General features: G+C 47.0%; 1 protein-coding gene across 2 annotated transcripts; it reads right to left on the bottom strand.

The window, feature by feature from the left end:
• Window positions 1-3,580: 3,580 nt before the first annotated feature.
• MED30 (mediator complex subunit 30) lies at window positions 3,581-7,667 on the bottom strand. 2 transcript variants are annotated; one of them, XM_032970336.2, is made up of 4 exons: window positions 7,218-7,667; window positions 6,104-6,253; window positions 4,792-4,893; window positions 3,581-4,469 (listed from the first exon to the last, which is right to left on the bottom strand). In XM_032970336.2, exons 1-4 carry the CDS (start codon window positions 7,503-7,505, stop codon window positions 4,374-4,376), a joined length of 636 nt encoding a protein of 211 aa, XP_032826227.1. In that variant the 5' UTR covers window positions 7,506-7,667; the 3' UTR covers window positions 3,581-4,373. The 2 variants fall into 2 exon arrangements, with proteins under 2 accessions (XP_032826227.1, XP_032826226.1); XM_032970335.2 differs by having other exon boundaries at window positions 4,792-4,896; window positions 7,218-7,661.
• Window positions 7,668-10,022: the final 2,355 nt, after the last annotated feature.

The following is a 10,022-nucleotide window of genomic DNA, read 5'->3' as shown; positions in this document are numbered from 1 at the left end:
TTCCCCTTCTTCCGGAAGAATCATCTCGAGTCGATTCCGCGGTTGGGTCGACTATTCGCGCGAGTCGATTCCACGGTTGGGTCGACTATTCGCGCGAGTCGATTCCACGGTTGGGTCGACTATTCGCACGAGTCAATTCAGCAGCGGTCGACTATTCGCACGAGTCGATTCCACGCGCTCAACTATTCGCGCGAGTCGATTCCACGCGGTCGACTATTCTTCTCGAGTCGATTCCGCAGCGGGTCGACTATTCGCACGAGTCGATTCCGCAGCGGGTCGACTATTCGCACGAGTCGGTTGGTGGGTGTCGCTCGTGAATTTTTGTTCAATGATCGAATTTGTCTGGGTCTAATTTGTTATTCAAATCCATTTCTTACTTAACTACTTTTGTTATGAAAAGTTTTCTTTAATTGCTGGCGAAACGTGGATTTGCTCTCCAACACACCGGTGTGCTGAACTCGTGTAATTAAATTGCCACGTCTTGTTTACGTGACAACCCCGAATTGGCTGTGTCAAATGGTGGCGGGTTTTACGACACAATTATATTTACGCGATATTACAAAAAAAACTATTATGGACTTTTCTTTTTGTTGTACACGAGATCGTGTACGCTTTGCGTTGGACAAGGGAAAACACATACATTCCTGTGTACCGCATTTAAATAACATGTTTTGATTCGTCGGCCTATTTATTTCCTTATCAGAATCAATGCATTTATTTATACTGGTGGAATCCGATGACCCATAAAGCTCTTTTTCACAAATGTGCAGCAGGGGAGGGGCAGGTCAGAACGTTACGACACAAAAAAACACGTTCGGAGTGTAAAGTATAGGAACGCTAAACAAATCACTTAAAACATGTACAAATAAAACAAAGCTAAATATATATTTTTTTACCTTACCAGGCAAAGCCCACTGGAGCAATTCGCTTCTTTTTCAGAATCGATCTGGCCACAAATGATAGCTCAACGAAGTGGCTTATCACGATGGAAAAATTCAACTAAAGTACGAAACTAAACGATGTTTTGTACACATTTCATGTGCGCGTTGCGTTGGACAAGAGAAAGTCACACACCATTCACGGTTCGGTACACGCAGAGATGCATTCCTGTGTACCGCATTAAACAATAATTATCCGTCGGCCTATTTACAGGCTTTATTAAGGAGCGTGTGTCGAAGCGAGCAATCTTAGCAGCATGTTCAACAAACGTGTTTAACATGATGAGATCCAGAATATTCTAGATTTGAAGCTTTCGTGACTGCAAGGATCCATACTCTTTGGTTCTATTCGGTAAAGTCACGTAGGTAAAAAATAAAACAAAAATCACGATGTTTCGGCCGCAACACAAGTAGCCTTCTTCAGGTGAAGGAACAGAACTTCACCTGAAGAAGGCTACTTGTGTTGTGGCCGAAACGTCGTGATTTTTGTTGTTTTATTTTTTACCTACGTGACTTTACCGAATAGAACCAAAGAGTAGAGATCCAGAATGTCTAAACCGACTTTGGAAGGCATATTCATCCAGCGGTGGATGATAATCAAATCTCAAAATATTCAATGTCTGGGATTGTGAACTCCCTCGCCTGGTATACAGGAGGTCGTGGGTCCGATCTCGACCCTGCGTGTATTTTTCTCCGAGTAGTCCCGTTTTTTCCCTGCACATTTAGAGCCCACACGCGTTTCGGAGTATTTGGCTGTACTACATTTCCGCACGATAAGCCACTTCGTTGGTCGCTTCTGAAAAAGGGGCTATACAGCTCAAGTAGGCCTTAGCTGGTAAAATAAAAGCAATTATTAAACGAAAGTTTTAATAGGAATGAATCTATTTATCGTTAAATCCACCTTTCAAAATTTCGCCGATTCCTCGACCTCTTCCGGAAGAAACCTCGCGTGTTCATGAACCTCAATTAAATCCCCACTACTTCTCCTTCTGGAAGATTACCCCACCGAGCACGTCCCCCCATTGGAAAGTGCTGGGTTGCTGCTCTTCCGGAAGAATCTTCAATATGCGGAGAAGCCCTCGTTATAATTATTACGTGAGCCAATAGGCAGGCGATGTTGGGTATTTTAAGGCATGGGTTTATTCATTCGCTGTATGAAATATGAACGTGTGCGGATACCATGGGTTGCGCTGGCGGCTCACGTCTTTTGTGTTAGATTTCACAGAGTGCATACGCGGCTTTACCCCTTAATTGTTTTTGTTAAAAGGCTCATGACCTCAACTTGTAACGCCCCGCCGCAAAGCATTACATTAAAACGAAGATCGAGAGAGGAGGAACCAGACACGCAGGGAAGGCAGGAACCAGACATTGAGCCGAGGCCAAATCCCACCCTCCCAGCTCTGCGGTTCTCTATATATGTGTTCAGCCAATTAATGAGTGTTTACATGCTAGAGGGGGGGGGGGGCAATATGAAATCCTGTACAGATGGAACAGGTGGGAAGTGCACACTTTGCTGAACCACCTTCTACCCAGACAAGGTTATGACTCCACCTCGACTCCCACGTGGAGTGTCACACATGTGTGTGATCCACCAATCCTTGCCTCGACAGTGCTGGATTACATGCGTCTAAAGCAACCACCGCCCGGCAACAAGGGGTTCTTAAGGGTTCAATATATACCGTATTTTCCCGCATATAACCCGCGGGGTATAACAATTTTTACAAACAAAACAAGACCCTGCGGGGTATATGGAGGTGCGGGCTATATTAATTTTTTTTACACAAAACGCTATTTTTGCAGGGTATATGCGTCTATGGGGTTATATGCGTATGCGGGCTATATGCGGGAAAATACGGTAATTCCAATGTGTCGCTTTGGCCAATGTGCCTTTTTTCATAGCACAGAAGAGTCATTGCCCAAAACATTGCCTATTATACACGTTTCTATTGAGTGTTAGTGATGCACGTGTTGAGATTGTTATTTGTGCTCGTGTACCACTGCCAATGCAGTATCACCAAATGTTTAAGTTTCAATGACCATGTTCTTATGCCCAAACTATTTTGAAGCCACAAACAACAATAACTTATATTCTTGGTTCTTTCGGTAGTCACGTAGAAGGGAAACAATAAAATATTGTTTTATATTTTTATTACTTTATTGTTTCCCTTCTACGTGACTTTACCAAAAGAACCAACAATATGAATCCCTGCAGTCACGAAAGCTTTAAATCAAAACAATAACTTAGTGCATGTGTAATTGTTTCATAACATGTTTTGAGAATAACCACTTGCCTTGCATATTTGAATACTCTTTGAATTACATTCAGAGAAAGAGGACCACTTGGATCAGCGATGAAATACAAATTAGAGACATCGCATTAACCGTTCGGTGAATTTGGGCAAGACACGTTGCTTTAAGGCATGATGGTCGAAAGGGGACAGGTGATGGTAATCAAGCGGCAGCAGCACGAGAGAATGCGCCTGAGTTGCAGTCCACCGCCGAGATGCAGATTATGAGATCGCCTCGTGCAGGAGCCTCATTCATTATGGAATCGGAGGATTATAACATGTCAAACTGTGGGAAAACCTCTGTCCAGCAGTTGATGATCATTGTAATAAAGGACATGTTTTGTGCAACAAAAAAACATTCAGAAATGTTTTATTGACACCAAATGTGCAACTGAAGTTTTTTTTTTAATGTTCCTCAGATGTGTAACATTTTTTTCAAAAATTCAGTCAAATGTTTGCTTGCTGCAGCCTCATCATGCACAGCTTTAAGAAATAAGAGTGGATTTGGAAATAACGAAAAAGTAAAAATCAATAAAAAAGATTTATCTGCAGCAGGGAATACATTAACTAAAAATGTCTGAAATTAATGGTGCATACACATGCTTCAGTGACCCATCCGAAACAGAACCATCGTTTCATTTAATACAGCATCCTCATATGATACAAAACCTTTCTAATCCATACGATATTGAACCCTGGTCCGATACAAAAACTCTTATTCCATCAGATACAGAAACCTGAGGCAAGAGAAACCATGTTATCTAATACATAACCTTGATTGATCAATACAGAACTATCATCTCATCTGATATAGAAACCATTGCATCAGATACACTTGATGTTATCTGATATATGACTCATGTACCATTAGATACAGAACGCTTTTCCTGAATAAGAATACAAGAGAAATGCATTTATGTCTGTCAGACTACAAGTTTCTTGGATTACTGTTTTTTTTCCAGTTAAGCAGTGTTCATGAAACAGACTCATGTATGTTTACTTACAAAAAGAGTTCATAATACATTTCGATGCAGCACCCTTGTCTTATCTGACACAGCATTAAGAAATGGCACCAGAGATTTCTTCAACAATGGAAGGGGGGACATTGTAACACTAATATGCCTTCATCAAGGATGTGGTGATGTATTCAGCTGTGGGAAGACATCATGGTGTTGATGTCCCAGATCAGGTTCCTCAGCTGGTCCATGATCACCTTCAGTTGTTGGTTCTTCTGTCTCAGTTTCTGAGCCACACAGAACAGGACAGTTCCACCAGCAAATCAATAAACGAATCGGTGATCTAAAGCGCAGTCACAAGTGTACAACCTTTTTTTAAAAACGGGTCACATTGATAATGTCTTAGCATCACTGCTGCTCTTTGAAAGTTCCCAATGAATGCATATCGTCTCATGACATTCATACCAATAACACAATTTGGATAAAATTGCGAAAAAATTAAGTCTAAACTTCTCTCCGTAATATGACGCGAGTCAATAAATTTCCTTTCCCACTGTATAATGATGGTGCGAGCCATGACGGTGATGGCGATGGCGAATAGTTTCACACCTCTGAGATGTCACGCCGCTCCTCATTAGCGAAGCGAAGGGCCGCCGAGTTCTGGCTCCACTCTTCTGTCCGTGGCGACTCCTCTTCTATAAACGGAATGTGCTGCTGGAATTGCAAACGAGACGGCTTCGGTCAAGGGCAATGAACAGACAATGGCTGCCAAAAACGTGTGGAATTACAATTACGTATGTTTTCGCAGTTGTTTCTCTATATCTCTGCGATGTGTTTTTTGGGTTGTACTGCATATTTTTCTGCATTATGCCCGACGTTTTGTTCCATTTGTCCCAATTTAGTACTGTACAGTCACTGCGACATCATTGGATTGTGCATTCCAGAATAGGTTTGTGATTTTTAGGTGGTTTCAGTGGTGTTTTTTTTACTTTTCCTGATATTGATTTATATATTTTTCACAATATAAATACAAATAACATTACAAGCTGTAAATGCGCTTTGCATGGTGCTTATTTATTACTGTTCTTAATCTATCAGGAGGGTCCTGCCAAGTTTCTCGGAAGGAGGCGATATTCCTATGTGTAATCATAATTGAATAATTTGTAGGTAAATTTCATCAGTTGGGATGTTTGGCCAACACCAGTTACACTGCAGGCATTTGTAGTTTTGGGAGTAAACCGGAGTACCGGAGAAAACCCGTGCAGAACAGCGGGGAGAACATACAAACTCGACGCAAAAAGGCGCCCGAGTCGGGAATCGAACCCAGGACGCGCACCATAACGGATAGACATTTGGGGAACACTGACATTTAGGGAACACTGACATTTCTAGATTTAAAGCTTTCGTGACTGCAAGGATCCATACTCTTTGGTTCTATTCGGTAAAGTCACGTAGGTAAAAAATAAAACAACAAAAATCACGACGTTTCGACCACAACACAAGTGGCCTTCATCAGGTGAAGGGACCAAGCTGTCCAGAGGACAGCGTTGGAGTGAAAAAAGTCAAGCGCAGGTCGCCTCCTTTAAGCTGTGAGTGGGTAAACAGAAAAGACGCCTTGACAAAGGAATTAGCATAAAATGTAAAGCTGTGCAAGCTCTCAAATAGCATAAAAATACATTAGCACCACCACAATGACATTTACCCCGCTATTTCGAGGACAAACTGACGAATCCGATTATTACATTGTGTGTACGTTGAACATCTTTCGCACCGCGTACAGCCCAACCGTGCTCATCCGGGAGAGTCTGTATGGAAGGCCTACGACGTAAATAACCCTGAGATTTGACCCCGTATGCGAACGGGGCTGTGGAGAGGCGGCGCGCCCTGCCAAAGTGTGTGTGTGTGTGTGGGGGGCGGGCACCTCGGGCTGCAGGAGGGAGCAAGTCTCGTTGCACTTATCGTAGATGAGACGCAGCTTGCGGAAGAGCACCGTCAGCTGGCGCAGATGCTCCTGCAGCTTGCTCAGCCGGTCGGCGTGCGTGCTCGGCAAGTACGAACCGCCGTTGGGGAGCTGCACAAATCATAGAGACAGAGATCATCCCCACCACGACCCCCATCGCCGGATAGCCTTTAACGAACTGTAGAGTGTAGAGTCAAGTTCTGTTAGCGAATGTGACACCTATGAAGGCAGGCAAGGCACACGCGGTGGGGGGGGGGGGATGGGTGGCCAGCACCGCGACCGGGGTCCGCCTTTGTCTCCCAAGTGGCGATGTTTGACAACATCACACCAGGGCATTAATTTTGAGGCTGAGCCAACCAAGGTGAGGACCAAGGACTGCTTCAGATAATCGTCGCTGGTGTTTGTGGTCGCGAAATCGAACGCGGGTGTCGGGGCGCAGGGCGCGAATGGCGATGATGCTGTGGGGTTGGTGATCGCGCAGGGATGGAGCGAGACGCACCGGGACAGATAGTGAGGCGTGTACTACAAAAATACCAGGTTCATCTTGGCTATTAATTCCGGAGTGTGGAACTAACGGCCAGCGGGATGGATATTGCCCCGTGGCTAGATTTGAGAATACCCCAGGCCACGTGAAGGATTACGTCTTGGAAACGATACGCGTGTCGCTGCAGGCAAAGTTCGCGTAACCTTGCTTCAATCGAAAAACGCGATCATTAGAGGGCTCTGTTTTGCTGGCCACTCTTTTTGTTTGTAGTTCAAGCCCTTGGAACCGTGCCTTCCCGCCAACTCGCACTGACCATCAAAGGCGAAGTATGGTCAACCACACAGCCCCACGACTAAAACAACGCATGGGGTGGCCCGTCATCCAGCCTCTAGAGGATCGACACAATGATCCATATTTGTATTGTTAATGTATTGGGTGGAGCGGTGGCGCAGTGGTTTGCGAACTGTGCGTTGACCCGTAAACCAACCGACCCACCACCGCCGCCACCACCACCACACCGGGGTGGCCTTCACCCAAACAAGTGATATCGACCGCAGCGGACGACGATGAAGCGGCGGCGCCATCGCTCACCTGCATGTAGCGCAGTATCTGGAAGATCTCCGTGGTCCTCGTCACGATGTCCTGCACCGTCTCCTGCCCGATGCGGCACAGCGAGGCCATATTCACCTCGCGTGGCCCGGGCACCCCCGCGGAGACACCGGCGGAGACACCGGCGCCCCCCATCCCAGCACCGATTCCGGTTCCCCCTCCGACTACCCCGACACCGCTCGGACCCCCGAGTACCCCCAACGCCCCCGGGCCCGCGAACCCCTGCCCACCGCCTCCGGGAGGCAGCGAGCCTCCCTGACCTGAGGCCATGGCTGACGAAGCGGGTGGTTGACGAGGTAATGAATGCCTGCGCGCGCGCGCACTAATTGCTCAGCGACGGCGTTGCCTTCATTCTACTTTGCACTGTCCCGCCACTGTATACGCGCGGTTTGAGCACGCGCGTCATTTGGCCGAAGCCCCCCCTAAGCGTGACGTCATTTGAAAGGGGGTGTGACATGACGTCATCGCATAGTTTCTTGGGCTTAGTGTAAATAAACGCCTTTGATATTCGTCGTGAAACGTCGTGAGAGTTTTATTGCGTTATTTTATTTTATCAATTTATTATTTTATTCTCATTCTACGTGACTTTACCGAAAGAACCAAAGAAGATGAAGCCTTTGGTATTACTGCATACCTGTCAACCCCTAATCAATGTGCTGAGCTTATTAAAGCTCAATTCAGACCTTATTGGTCACCCCGTGCCCTTATAAATATCAACGTTCATCCTACAAGTCCCATCACGAGGGAGATGCAAATAGAAAAACACAAATAGGCAAAACAAATGCCCGTTATTGAAATGGCCTCTACGCCGTATAAACCTGAAAACTCAATTTCCCTGTACAAGAATACGGGTAAACCGTATGGGGAGGCAGGTATCTTACTGTAGAGGTGCTTATTGGTTTTTTTCCTCCCTCGCAAAACGTGTGCTTTTATAGTACCAATAAAGGAGGCTTTGGCGCGGAAAAGAAAACCAGGTTTCTTTGATGCCTCCCGAGCCAAGTTGTTTTGCAGATCAGAGGCATAATTACAACTCAGCTTTTTAAATAGCTATTCCCACATACAACAACAACCGCCATTCGCCACTAAGTGGCGGTGACGTCACCACGACGCTTGTGCCAGGCTATGTGCACCCTGAGGCCACGTGAAGTGTCGAACACCCGCTGGCAGGAGGTCACGGGGCAGACCCAGGTGCCACGGGTCGACTGACTTAGATGACTGGCTGATGCACCACCTGTGCCCCCTACTGTGCCAACCTGCTGTGCTTTAGCCACCCGGCGCTCCGCTCGTTGTTCTGAGCGTCGCTCCTCCGCCCTCCGTTGTTGTTGGAGGGCGACTGCCTCCAACTGCCCAGCAGCGTCCTTCACGAGCCTCCTCCACAGAGGCCGATCTTGACACCGCTGGTACCAGTCATCGGCAAGTCCACTCAGCTCCACGTCCTCCTGTACCACATCACTCCATCTCTTCTCTAGCCCGTGCCGCGCCCGCTTAGCCCCCTCGATCCGGCCAAACAAAAGCTGTTTCGGCATGCGATGGCTGGGCATGCGGGCTACATGACCCAGCCATCGCAGCCTTGCCTGCCGGAGGAGCTCACCGATGGGACCCTGCCCAGATCTTTCAAGGATTTGTGAGCTCCTCACACAATCCAGTCTGGTTAAACCCAGGATGGATCGTAGGCAGGCCAGCCTAAATGTTTCTAAACGGCGAAGATGTTCCATTAGGGGGGTCCACGTTTCGCAAGCGTAGAGAAGGGAGGGAATGACCGTGGCCGAGAAGACCTGAAGCTTAGTGCGGAGCGACAGACCAGGTAGCTTCCACACAGCGTTACGCAACCGATGAAAAGATATTGCCGCTCGACTGATTTGGAGTGAGACCTCTGCTGTTAAACTGGAGCCAGTCATAAGCACACTGCCCAGGTATGGGAAACTCTCCACTCTCTCCACAACTGCCCCATCACCGATTGGGAGTTGTGGGGGTGGAGTGTCCGATGGTAAAAAATACCCAGGCAGGTGCTTAGTTTTGGTGGGGCTGATGGTAAGGCCCCACCTCTTAGTGGCACGCTCCAGTCTCAGCAGCAGCGTCTCCAACTCCTCCTCTGACTGAGCAGCTATTACCAAATCATCAGCATACATAACGTGGTTGAGCAATAGAGAGCCATCCCTTGACCGCACCCGGGCATCGATTAGCCTCCCATTATATCTGTACCATATGGAGATTCCCCCGGTACAGCTATTGAAGGCTTCACGAACTACGTGGTCAAAATGTTAAATAATGTGGGAGCCAGAGGACATCCCTGTCGCACCCCAAGGTGTACAGGGAATGGCTCCGACTCCCGGCCACGTAGTTTTACCCGGGCCCGCTCACCATCATGAAGGTCCTTAATGATCGTGAGCAGAGGGTCAGGTACTCCAAACGCACGAAGAACGACCCAGAGCCCAGGCCTACTGATGGTATCATAGGCCTTGACCAGGTCAATAAAGCAGAGATGTAGGTCTTGCTGGAATTCCCTACACCTCTGCTGTAGCAGACGGACAGAAAATATGGCATCTGTGCAGGACCGCCCTTTCCTGAAACCGCATTCCCACATAACCTCCACCTACAAGGACACCCTTAGGTTGTTTGACAAATCTTGCCAAATTCCCAATGGATGACATTAACTCTACAACCCTAACTCGTGTGGCAATTGTTCATACCATTCTTGTCCGCAGTGTTTTATATGAACTTTGTACGCTACAGGTTTTGTATAAAACGCCGATTTATATGCATTTGAAGAACTCGTGGTGTGTCAAT

This window comes from Petromyzon marinus, chromosome 43, assembly GCF_048934315.1.
Source record: "Petromyzon marinus isolate PM22_M1 ecotype Great Lakes invasive population chromosome 43, UKy_Petmar_22M1.pri1.0, whole genome shotgun sequence".
NCBI classification, from domain to species: Eukaryota; Metazoa; Chordata; class Hyperoartia; order Petromyzontiformes; family Petromyzontidae; genus Petromyzon; species Petromyzon marinus.
The sequence above is the reverse complement of the archived record's forward strand: the minus strand, read 5'-3'. Positions and strand labels throughout refer to the sequence as shown.